Source organism: Podarcis cretensis (assembly GCF_951804945.1).
Source record: "Podarcis cretensis genome assembly, chromosome: 3".
In the NCBI taxonomy this organism is placed as follows: Eukaryota; Metazoa; Chordata; class Lepidosauria; order Squamata; family Lacertidae; genus Podarcis; species Podarcis cretensis.
Window position 1 is genome coordinate 34,057,170 of NC_137172.1, and position 13,325 is coordinate 34,070,494.

General features: G+C 43.5%; 1 protein-coding gene across 5 annotated transcripts in view; it reads left to right on the plus strand.

Annotated features, from left to right (window-relative positions):
- The first annotated feature begins 6,482 nt into the window (after positions 1-6,482).
- The window catches only part of CAPN13 (calpain 13), an 81,509-nt gene continuing 74,666 nt past the window's right edge, over positions 6,483-13,325 (plus strand). For 3 of the 5 annotated variants that reach the window (XR_013836865.1, XR_013836866.1, XR_013836867.1), the window contains exon 1: positions 6,483-6,858. Coding sequence is in view for 2 of the 5 variants with exons in the window: in XM_079969238.1 (XP_079825364.1) it covers positions 6,820-6,858 (39 nt within the window). In the remaining 3 variants the exon portion in view is untranslated. The remainder of the gene's footprint in view (positions 6,859-13,325) is intronic. The other 2 variants (XM_079969238.1, XM_079969239.1) reach the window with 2 other exon arrangements.

Consider the following 13,325-nt stretch of genomic DNA (forward strand, 5'->3'; position numbering starts at 1 on the left):
AGAACATCCGCCACGACCTGAAGCAGCTCGGGCAGGGAATCCTTGGTGCAGCGGGGAGGTCGGTACACCAAAAGGAATCCTGTACTGCCCCTATTGCCCAACTTCCAGAACATGCACTCAGAAAACTGGGTCTTCCCAATAGGACGCCTGGTGCAAACTAATGACTTCCTAAAAATCACTGCAACCCCCCCTCCCCGCCCACATGACCTGGGTTGCTGTGCGTAAGAGAAACCTGGTGGACAAGCAGCGGCAAGGACAGACCCATCTGCTTCATCCAACCAAGTCTCTGTTACACATGCCAGGTCAAGTCCTCCATCCATGATCAAGTCATGGATGGCAGTGGTCTTATGAATCATTGACCTGGCATTGCACAGCAACACTTTCAGGTCATGTGGGTATCCCTTGCTGATTCTAGCATTCATCCGGTCAGGGCCAGACCCGGAGGCAGGGATAGTCCTCAGACAACGACTAAACCTGCCTCCTCTGTAATGACATGGTCTGGTCTTAGCGTAACTCCTCCTCCTACCCGTGATCACTGAGATCGGTTGTCCCAGTGCATTCCCCCCCGTGAAACATATCCCAGCCATTTTGTGGGCTGGGGCCCATTCCCCGGCAGCCCTGACCCCTCCCCTTAAGAACAAAATAACCCCTTTAAAAAACAACAAAAAAACAACAACAACACAAATAAAACAATACAAACAAAAAACAATAAAAATTATAAAAATTACAAAAACATAAAATCAAACAAATTCCCAGGCCCCACCCCCCACATACAAAAAATTCAAAATAAAAATTTTAAAACATTTTAAAAGCACTCTGCACCCCTCCAGCAGTAACAGCAACTGTCCTAGTGAGGCCCGTCAGGCCCTGCCCTGGGCCAGGTGGTAAGTGGCAGGAAGGAGCAGGGCCCCATACACTCACACAGGAGAGTCCTCCTGGGCAGCAGAGCGCAGCAGTCCTTCTGAGGCTTCAGGCCCCGCCCCAGGCCAGATGGTGAGTGGCAGGAAGGAGCAGGGCCCTCAGACACTCACACAGAAGAGTCCTCCTGGGCAGCAGAGCGCAGCAGTCCTTGTCTGTAAAAATAGCTCAAAAATTAATTATTTTTTGAGATTTTGCAAAAAAAAGAAAAAGCTGAACAACTTTAGGTAAAACTAGAAAAAAGCTCAACAAGATTTTCACCTTTTGAAATATGGCAACCCTAAGCAAACACAAACATGGATTTAGAAATTTTTATTCTAATGTTCACAATTAACTGTGTTATTCAGTATTGCGAGTAATTAATTTGAGGAAAGAGGGATTTTTTCTGCGGGGGCAGGGGGAGTTTGATAATGTTGCAATCTGTATTTAAGCCATCAAAAGGGTATTTGTAGAATAAATTATCGATTGCCACCTATCACAACACAAACCTTGGTGTTAACAGTGCTGAGTTAAGTTACAGGCCTTTGTGTCTACAACTATAGTCTGAAAGTTTTTGTGAAAGTTGAAAGTATAAAAGACTGTTTTCTCGTCTTCTCACCCCAAAGTTTTGCTGGTGTAATATTAGTATACAGTGAGAGAAAAGTCAAACTCGGTGACATGAATGCATCCACCACCATTTAGTTGCCATTAATAGTTTGATGAGGTTGACAGTCAGCTGGGAAATGAAAACAGATGACATGACAAATCCTCAAAGGGCTCTGTTTCACACACCAGATTGTCACTGCAGATTCAAAGGCATCAATTACTGGCTGCTCAAATGTGTTGTGTGCCTTCCTTATGCATAGTTAAACAGCTGTCACATTGCAACCTAGAGGTTGCGAAAGTTAATTGTGAGTGTAAATTATATTTTTAAAAAGTCAGTCTGCACTTGGAATAAACAAGGTAGCAGTAGCGTGCCTGCACCAACTCTCAACTCCTTTCATTTCTTTTCTATATGCTTCCAAATTCAGGGAGTTTACAGAGACTCATCAACGGTTTTTCCTGCAGGGAGTTCGGCCATACTATCAGCCTGATGAAGACCAACATTCTGGGTTAGGACATTGCCAGCACTCCACGCATCAGCATTGGTGATCCCATGCTTGAGGTGGTAGAGGATTTTGTCTACCTGGGTTCCACCATAACCAGCAACCTCTCTGTCAGCGCAAAGTTGGACAAGCATATTGGCAAGGCAGCTATGAGAGAATGTGATACCGATGTCCAATACCAAGGTCTACCAGGTTTGCGTCTTGAAGACACTGCTTTATGGAAGTGAGTTGTGGGCAAATTACAACCACCAGAAGCAATGCCTCAATGCCTTCCACATGCACTGTGTTGGGACGATTTTGGGTATCACATGGCAAGACAGAGTTCCAAACAAAGGTGTGGTCTGCCAAGTCCATATTCGCCACATGTTTGCACTGCTGTCTCAGTGATGTCTACATGAACTTGGTCAGGTCCACAGAATGGAAGATGGTAGAATCCCCAAAGATGTGCTCTACAGGGAGCTATCTTCAGGCATCAGGCCCATTGGCAGACCAACTCTGCGATACAAAGATGTCTTTCTCAATCACCCATTTGCAAATCAAGCCCCTGGCTAGAAGCACTCTTACACGTCTTTTGGTCTCTGCCTTATGCTAGCTCAGTTGCTTCCTGCTCCCTTTACAGTCATACCTAGGTTATTTTTGGGTTGAGCTCCATGGCAACCCGGAAGTAATGGAGTGTGTTACTTCTGGGTTTTGCTGCTCGCACATGCACAGGCGCTCAAAATGACGCCACGTGCATGCACGGAAGTGGCGAAACGTGACCCACACACACGCAGACGCACAGTCGCGTCTTGCGTTTACTTCAGGATGCGAACAGGGCTCCGGAACGGATCCTGTTTGTATCCAGAGATACCACTGCACTTCCTCCCAGACTTCTTCTGCCATTCCATTCCTCCCTCATCCCTAGAACCATCTCTCACCCTGTTTGGAAGGCACACAAGCCTCATACATTTTCTTAAAAGTCTCTCCTGAGCACTTTTCACTCCTATTCCCATATCTTCACTCCTATTCAGCACTCAACATACAATGGCCATTAACACATAATATGTAGTAGCCCACACCTGAGCCTCTTGTGTAAGGAAGGAAGGAAATCTGGGTTGCGGTAGTGGGTATATGAACTCGGAGATGCTATTCAAAGATTCTGAAACCCCAAAAGCTGTTTTGGTTCCAGAGCCTCCAGTGGATATTTTCTTACTGAGATCAGCATGCAGTGCACTTGGGAGAAGCCATCTTTCATTCCAAAAAATCCCTTTGCAATGATGCAACATCATGATGTAGAATTGTTCCCCTGCGGCGTTTTGTTACATTAAGGGCCCCCTGTCCGCTGCGAGTAGCTAAGCTGCCACTTCAAGCAGAGTTTACTTTAACATTTTAAATGAAAAATACCCAACCTTGATTGCCTTTTATTAAAGTAAGAACTAAGGGCAGGATTCAACCAACAAATCCCATCAGCAGAAGCCCATGCAAGGATTTCTCCTTGAGCAATGGGGCTCCCCCCCACCCCACCCTCCTCGTGCCCCCTTAAATTGACTTAGGTAGGTTGGGAGAGTCCCCAGAACAACATGTAGAGGGAGGAGGTGGGGACCGTTCTGACTTGCAAGCTGAAATGCTTGCCTGGAGGGAATGATTGACATAGTGAGTGTAATATTCAATCCCTCCGTGTGGAATACCCATGAAAGTTGTTTGAAGCCCTTCACCCTAGTCCAATAAATAAAAATTTGGGGTAGGGGTAGGGAGATGTTTTTGCACATGCACACACAATGCTAAATAAAGTCAGGTTAGTATCATCATGACCTCCTGCTCTCTAGTTTGGTTGGAATCATATCACAGGCAGAAGATTTATTATTGCCTGAAGGCCCATGAGGACCAGCTTGCTTCAGCTAAGCAACTCTGGATTTGGTCAGTGTCTGGACAGGTGACCACCTGGAAGCCACATGCATACTGCCTTGGTTTCATGATGGAAGAAAGGCAGAACATAAGCGAGAGTAAGAATGAATGAATGAATGAATGAATGAATGAATGAATGAAGCAGAGAAGGAACTGTGTGTTGGATGGCAGTGCACAGATGCAAGCAAAGAGCATACTGCAACATTTGAGGAAGGGGTGGGCTTCAGGACATATTTTCGCCCTCCAAAAGTTCCCCCTTCACCCCCAAACTCAAACTGTGAGTGGCAGCCCAAGTACTTTTAAACCACCATGTAAACGGACACATCTGTATGGACCATCTATGGAGATGCTGACAATCACAAAATGGAGTCATGCTGTACTAAGTGAATCCCCTGCCAGGCTGCTGATGGGGCTTTCTAATCAACTTTGCAATGAATATTTCTTAAATCATGTTAATCCACCGTTTAAGCAGAGATATCGGTTCCAGACAATGAATCACAGCACCTGGAGGGGAATATACCTGCCATTTCCCCAGAGAGCCAGTGATTAACAGAGCGCACATGCTGTCAAGATGAGCTGGCAGCAGCTCTGGTGTTTATCACCTCAGAGCTCCTTGCTTGGAATGAAGGAGGCCTGGCTTTCACGCTCCTGGTGCAATCAGCTTTTATTTATGTTGCATTCGTGTGAAACAGCTCTTTGCAGGAGTGTGGGGGAGAAACACCTGGTTTAACCCTGGGGGCCCAAATCTGCTTTTCAGATATAGGCCCCACTAGAACCAAGCAAACACTTAATAGACGCTACAGTGTTGAGGAAGAATCCAGCTCACCAAAGGTAATTCACATGTAATAAATTTGAGCTTGGGGAAAGGTTGGCATATTTATTGCCAGTTGACACTCCTATGCCTTTAATGGAAAGGAGGAATTAAACAGAAGCAACTACTCTAAGCAGAGTGCTGCAGCAGTGCGGGGAGATGCACTGCGGAAATGCTGCCTCTCTCTTAAGGCACAGGTTTTCTGTCCCTTGATGCACCTGGAAGCCTTAACAGGATGGTTTCTGGTAAACCGCATGCTGAGTCAACTCGGAAGACTAAGGATGTTGCTTATATTAGTTCAAGCCAAGCACTTTCTACTCTGATTGGTTATTGTGAACCGCCCAGAGATCGTATGATGAAGGGCGGTAAGTAAACAACAACAACAACAACAATAGGTGGATATCACCAGCTGTCCAAATCCTCCCTTCCTTCCTAATATAAGGTCATGACAGGAATTGTACCAGAGACCTTCTACGTGCAAGACATATGCATGTTGTTTATTTATTAACTTACATTTGTATTGTTATCTCACATTTCCTCCCAGGAGCTCAGTGTGGCATGCATCTTATCCTCACATCATTTTTTGAGGTAGGTTAGGCTGGAAGACTGTGACTGGCCCAAGGTGCCCCAGTGAGCACTGGTCTCCTAGGTCCTAGTCTTTTTGTTTCTTTGTCAGTACTGTCAGGAGTTCATCCTACACTTGAGTAGGACCCTGGCAGAGACACATGCCCGACTGGCATGTTCTCTCCCTCCTGGTCGATTGTTCGGGAGCTTCAAAAGCTTTCTTCAGCCTGAAGATCACAGCGACTGATGCCAACCGACACCGGCACACTTAGGGATCTGCAGAGTTTGTGCAACTTGCGCGTGACAGACCTCAGCAACTCAGCATTTTGGCTAATCTACTTTAATTATATATAAACACGCACAGTCACGTCCCCCAAATAATGAAGGGTAGTCCGTTAAAGGATTCCGGGGTGTGTGGCCTCATCCGAAGCCTATGGAGGCCAAGGCCTAAAGCGCCCCCCCCCCGAGCGGTGACCCCTAGGGAGTACCTAGTTGATGTGCATCAGCAGGGCTCCCCCTGCTGGTGTTAACCCTCCCCGGTCTTCAAGCAAACAGGCTGAAGCTGGATAGTCGGATAGGACCAATGCCAAAGCCAATACCGCTCTTACCTGTAACCAATAAAGTTGTGGCCAATTATAGCCCCTTAACCTTAATCAATGGTGTCATGTGTCTTTATTTCTACTGGGGGAGGCAGGAACTTGCCACGCAACATGGCTCCCTCTCTCTCTAGCATCAGACAGCAAAGAGAAAAAAAACCATAGGACAATAGTCCCACTTAACGGAACACAGTAACACAAACATCTTGTTTCTGTTCCCACTCTGTGGCGTCAAAACATATACCGTCATGTGAAAGACAACAATCCTATGACTGCAATCATAGATCAGGAATTCTAACAAGAACATGTCTATTTAGGAAGTGTATTTGGCGGAATGGGGGTGTGTGTTTCTTGTGGGTTCTTTCGTCCAATGACATGATAAATCCATTGTTTAGTGTACAGATCCATAAATATTTCTTCATTTCCTGGTAGAGCTTTGAGAGAACCATGAAAACGAATATGAAACAAAGCCTGGTGTTTGCTAACAACATCTTAAACTCACAAAATATTGTGAGTGGTGAAACATTAACCACCACAGGATAGGAGGGGCGAGCTACCTGTGGAAATCAGGTAAGATAACACCTGAGAGAAGCAGGAAGTTGTATACTGTTGGTCCCAGGCTTGGCTCTGACTTCATGTTCACTCCGGCAGGTGTTTACTTAAGGGGGTGCAGCATGCCTGCTGAAATACAAATCAATATAACAAAGCTGAAGTCATCTTGTTGGATTTAGCTAGCAAATATTCATTTGACAGGATTTTATAGGGGGGGAAACCAGTTTGCCCTTCTGCCTCTGAAGAGATAACAGCATAAAAAATCGGAAGCACGGATACTGGAAGATCACCTTCACAGAAGCACTGGAAGTGTTTGGCTTTGAAAAAGTACAGGCCGTTGGGAACTGTGCTGCCTGGAGAGACTTTGAGTACAGAAAAGGAGAAGAAGCAATGACTTGTTGGGATCTAGATGGGGCTAGCCTGCTGTAAAGAACCTTCCCATGTAATGGTAAGTTTTCAGAAGTAACTGGGCATTGCTGAAGAAATGGGAAGGGATACAATCCTCTGTGTGTGCATGTAGAGGAGGGAAAGCAATAGGGAATGTTGGACGGTCTGGTACTTCCATCTATCTAGCTTCCCTTTCTGTTTCAAACAGCATAAGAAGAGTAGAGGAGCCTGCTGGATCAAGCCAGTGGCCCATCTAGTCCAGCATCCTGTTCTCACAGTGGCCAATCACCAGTTTTCCCAGGACAGGTGTTAGGCTAACTGGCCTGTAATTTCCAGGGTGCCCATTGGATCCCTTTAAAAAAATAAATGGTGTTGCATTTGCTACTTTCCAGTCTTCAGGTATGGAAGCTGGTGTGAGACAAGTTATCTACTTTCAAGTTATTTGAAAGTTATTGTGCAGATGTCATCTGGACTTTGCAATTTGTCAGTTTTGACTCATCTCTCTTCACTATCTGCTTCAGTTCCTCAGACCCACCGCCTCAGATGTTGGTTCAGGCACTGAGATCTGCCCCGCATCTTCTATTGTGAAAATGGATGCAAAGAATTAATTCAGTTTCTCCGCAATCTCCTCATCTTTCTTTAGTATTCTTTTGATTTCGTTGTCATCCAAGGGTTCAACCATCCCCCTTGATGACTAATATACTTAAATAACTTTTTGTTGTTAGTTTTAATGTTTTGAACAATGTGCTTCTCAAAATCTTTTTTTCAGCTTGCACTTCTTTTTTTGCCGAACTTTGTGGGTTGTTGTTTTTTTGTTCTCTTCAGTTTTTTGAAGGAAGCCTTCTTGCCTCTAATAGCTTCTTTGGCTCTGCTCATGAACAACTCTGGCATTCTCTTGGTCCTCATGGTCCCTTTTCTGATCTGTGTTATACACTCCTTTTGGGTTTCTATTCTGTTTTTAAACAATTTCTAAGAATTTCAAAATCCTTCTTACCTCATTTTGAGGAAGTTTCCTCTTTTGAAACCAAATGGGACAGTATTAATAATGATAATAATAATTAATTTTTAGTAATTGAATTTTCTTTGCATTTGCTTGCAAAAATATGAACATTAGTCAATACTGCATACAAAAAAATGTGTTTGGGGAAATTTGTACAGCAATGCTGAAAGGTTTTCATGAAGATGCTTTGATTTTTTAAAAATTTGCCAATTGCTACAGAAATGTGTACAGCTAAATTTGAGATTTTTAAAAAATGAGAAATAGGGAGAACTGAATTTGATAGATTCCTCCTTCCCTAGTGGGCATATGGAGATATCTGAGAAAGTTCTGTGTTTGCCACCCACAAAATGGCTGCTATGGGGACATAATATAACACACAACAGCTATATAATATAACACACAATGTGTGACGGGGTGTGTAAAGCATCTAAAAAAGCAGGAAAAGAGACAGGACCAGTGCTTTTTTCTGGGGGTAGAAACGGGAGAAGAAACTTTTTTTTAAAAAAAATAGTTTCTTCTCTAGCACAGTGAATTGTCAGTTCTGTTGCTACCCCTGATGGTGGCCTCATTTCCTGTCATGGTGTTTCCTGAGTCTCAGATGGAAGCGAGCGTTTAATGTGTGAAGTAGGACTTGGAAGCTAGCACGGTGATTGATCAGTTTTGTTGTTACCACTTCCAATGGCGGCTTTAGAATAGGAGGGCGGGTGGCCAGTCCTGCCAACCAACAAAAAGCGGGCATTTTTTGTCAGGGTGGGGGTGGATTTCAACGTAGGATAGGCTGAGGCAGAGCAAACATTCTCCTGTGCACTGTGGATTTTTAAAGGGGTATTACTGGGTCCTTTATAGTGTGCCATAGAAGATACTGGAAGCTGCATGATGTCGGCGAATACAGTGTGGGACACCTCTATTATAAACAAAATAAAAAGCACTGGAGGCCCAAATGAAATAACATTCTAAGACAATTATTGAATTTTTCAGTTAAATGCTGTGAGGAAAGGTAACTGCTTTGCATATGAAATAGAGCAAGCAACATCTAATGAATAAAAATCAGGAGAAAATCCTTTCTAAATTAATAGGATTAAAACCATGAACTGCTGAAGTGGGATGCATGGCAGCAACGCAGCCACATCTTTTGCTTGATCTTGATCTCCTGAGGCATTAATGAAGTGGTAATTGTAGGAGCAGTGGGTTATTTACAGCTTTCACCAAATAATAGATAATTAGGTGAAATAGCATAGCTTTAACAAACAAAATAGACATTAAAACTGCAAATTAGAACTAAGATTGTTTTTAAAACAGGGTGTGACAGAATCAAAGTACAAAAATGTTGCATCAAGCTTTAATGAACATCTCTCCAGAATTATTTGGAACATATAACTTATATGAACTTCCTTACTAACTGTGCTAAACAAACACCTGAACAGTCCAATCATAACCATGCTTATTGGAGATGTTCAGTTGATTTGAATGGGCATTAATTCAAGTAATTATGCTTAGGAATTATAACTTAAATTGAAGCAGAACTGTTTTCTCCTTAAGTTTGTTTTTTAAGTCAATGGGCTGTGGCTGTAATCCTGTATCTTGGGGGCTGCCAACCCAGTGCCCACAAAGGCCTCCATTGGTGTCCCCAGTCAGAGTTTGAGTTTCTTTCTTCTCTTTTCTTTTTAAGTAAGTCTCTAGCTGCCCTAGAAAGAAAGTTATGAGGCAAAATGTACAGGTATCCTTCTGAGCCATTTCTGTGAAATGAGTCAGCCTGGCTACTTCAGCCTGTCAGTGAAGTCAGATATGTGATTGAAAAGTGAGTTCTTTGGACACCAGGCAATAGGAATCCCCCAGGTACTAAATAGGTGCTGTTTTCTTCTCTTGTTCAGTGCATTTTTCCTGCTTGTGTCTTGTTTTCTAGTAGTCATTGGCATCTCCATAGTTTGCCCTTTTTTACCCTATGAACCAGGGTGCATCTTTCCTTTGGTAGGTTTGTCTGAGGTCAGGTACTCCCTAGAAGTTATTTTCTGCAAATATTACTGCACACTAAGTGCAGGTGCATGACAAGGTGTTGCGGGCGGGGTGGGGCAGGGGAGAATTTGGTTCCTTGTCAGTGGATCAATAGGAACTGTTCAAGGGAGGAATCAGAGATGTATTTTTTTTATTGAGAAATCTAGAATTTAAATTTAAAAATTCCTCCCTGCTTTGGCCCTACTTAAATCCAGTGTGTCTATAAGCCACTACAGTGGTACCTCGGGTTAAGAACTTAATTCATTCTGGAGGTCCGTTCTTAACCTGAAACTGTTCTTAACCTGAGGTACCATTTTAGCTAATAGGGCCTCCTGCTGCCACCACTGCCCGATTTCTGTTCTCATCCTGAAGCAAAGCTCTTAATCTGAGGTACTATTTCTGGGTTAGCGGAGTCTGTAACCTGAAGTGTCTGTAACCTGAAGCGTCCGTAACCCAAGGTACCACTTTATAATAGTGGTATTATAATAGTGGTATTTCTTCCATCCTCTAGGCAGCTTTTATTTTCCACCTCAGTGAAATTATTTTGCAAAGCATTGTAATTTCTCTCTTTCTGTCTCTGCCTTCTCATCAACTTTTCACCCTCTTCCTTTTGAAACCGAAGCCTAGCCCATTAACAGACTGGAGATAAACTTCTTGTATGCCACTTTTCCTGCAAGGAATGTATAAGGGCATTCATGATTCTCCTCTTCCCCATACTTCCTTCACAACACTCCATTGTAGAAGGTTAGGCAGAGAGACCATCACTGGTCCAAAGTCACCCAGGAATTTCAACCCTTGTTTGCTAGGTCATAGTCCACTTAATACCATTTAAGCTTATTCTACAACAGGGCATTTGTGGGAATAGTGTACCCCCACCCTGTGTGTGTGTGTGTGTGTGTGTGTGTGTGTGAGCCTATTAGTTCCCTTGTTAACAGTTCTGTGTGGCACCTTTAAGACTAATCAGTTTAGGGTGCAAACTTACACATGCTTACCAGGATCATGAAGTAATTCCCATGAAATTCATTGGGACCTACTTCTGAGTGAACTTGGGTAGGATGGTACAATTACTGTGGCATCAATCTGCCCCTGCCCATATAATGTTATGCCAAACTAAACACAATTCAGTGTGTTTATTAGTTGTTTGCAGTTATTGCAAGACACTTGTTTTTCAGTCACAATTTTAATATCAACCCTTAATGGAGCTGTCTCCAAAGATTCTTTCATCGCTTTTAGCTCTGATGATAGTTACAGAACTTAAGTGTCTGCTCCATCGTTGTCCTTCAGCCGCGTTTGATTTCTGCCCAGCAGAGTTTTTGCATCAAACTCTCCAGTTTATAATTGCGATTTCCAGATGTCTTCTGAAATTTATCTGCTGCTCTCCACAGGATTTCCTAGCCATACAGATCTGCTGACTTGCACTTTGGGTTGCAATAAACAAACAAACATTTTTACAACTGGGCATCTCTTTTCATTTATTTCGCCTATAATAGCTTTTTTTTAGATTGGCTACAGTTTTGTTAGAGTAATATAGACGAGGCCAGGGTGAGCAGCTAGGAACGGGAATGGGGGAGGGGAGGACCACTTCAATATACAATTTGAAGAACCATCAGAAGAATTTTGTCAAAGTGATGGAAAGGGGATTGAGCTGTATAACTATAATTATAGAAACAAGTTCTCAGTCTTTGTTTGCTGTACATTTCCACTGCCAGGTCGAAAATGAACTGAACAATCCATTGGATATATAGCAGATGGTTCCCTGGTACCTGCAAAAACTGCTATAGCAGAATGAAAAGGCTGTGGGAGGGAGGGATGGCATATGGGTGATGATGGGCTCAGTTGTGCGTGTCTGCACATACGTATACACGTAAGGTGCTCTGGTTCACACTCACACTATTCAGTACAAAAGATGGATGTTAAAAGCAATCACCTACAATGAGGATTGTTGCCTAGTTTGCAACTTGGGGATTCTACCTTATTCCCCCGTTGTGTTTTGAGTCATAGGGAAAGGAGTATATGACAGGACCAGGGGTGAGGAAACAGATGGGAATTGTCTCCTCTGCCAATTCAGCTGCAGATCTCAAAGTGGGATGCTCCAAGAGGCCATAGCTCCGTGGGAGAGCATCTGCTTTGTACGCAGACGGTCCCAGGTTCAAACCCTGGCATCTTCAGATAAGGGGGGGGGGGGGGAGAGACCTCTGCCTGAAAGTCTGGAGAGCCACTGCCAGTCAGTGTAGACAATACTGAGCTAGGCAAGAGTCAACCTGGATAGCTCAGTTGGTTAGAGCATGGAGCTGATAACAGCAAGGTTGCAAGTTTGATCTCCGCACTGGGCAGCTGCATATTCCTTCTGTTGCCAGAGGTTGGACTTGATGATCCTTAAGGTCCCTTCCAACTGTACAATTCTAGCATCCTATGACTCAGTCTAAGATAGGTGCCTATGATCTTATCAAGCCTTCTGCAACCCATGAGTGACTGTGTTCATTGCATATTGAGGCAAAGGGTGTGTTGGTGTATTTAGATATGTATTCATTTTCTTTTTTATATATTACCTTTTTTCCTCCCCCCCCCATCTCTTGAAATGATTTTTATTTGATTTTACAAATGTAGAATTATAACATTACCAAATGTTGTTGTTTAGTCGTTTAGTCGTGTCCGACTCTTTGTGACCCCATGGACCAGAGCACGCCAGACACTCCTGTCTTCCACTGCCTCCCGCAGTTTGGTCAAACTCATGCTGGTAGCTTTGAGAACACTGTCCAACCATTACCAAATACATACCCATATTTAGAGATTTCTCCAAATCTCTAGACTTCCCACCTTCCTCTCCACGGATCCTATTATCCACCTTTTCACCTTTTATTTCATCATCCAAGTTTTACATCTCTCCATTTTGTTCATAGTAATTTTTACATTACAAGTGTTATTGCTATCCTGCTAATGTTTTCATCTGCTTACAGTGATCTCTCAAGTAAATTGTAGATTTCCCCCATTCTTTATTAAAGTTTTGGTCTTCTTGGTTCCTGAGCTTTCCAGTCAGTTTTGCCATTTTGGCATAGTAGTTTGCCATTCTTCTCTGGTAGGGACTTTGTCTTCTTTCTATCTCTGGATATCTTACATTTTTTCCACTGTGGCACCCAAGGCTGTGCACATGTGGTCCCCAGGCTGTCTCCTATCTAATCACTGACCAGGCCTTCTTAGTTTTTGCAAGGTGGTGGCCTCCTGTGCCCTCAGACTATGCCTGGGCACTCAGGCTTCAACCTTCTTACGACGTTATAGGATTCCCTGTGTGGTAACAGACAGCAGAAGCACTGAGCATGTTGAAATCTGCAAAGTTGCCCTATGTTACCGATATCCCTGGGAACTGGTCACTTTTTCTCCCAGCTTAAGCCGCTGATCTGTATATAACACAATATAATCTCTCCTGTCTGTGTTCTCCAAATTTACTTTGGCATCTTAAAACGATTAGTTCATTATCTAATCTGACACACACCCATCTGAGCAATATGTTGACCTGTGCAGTGTTCAAATATTCCTTA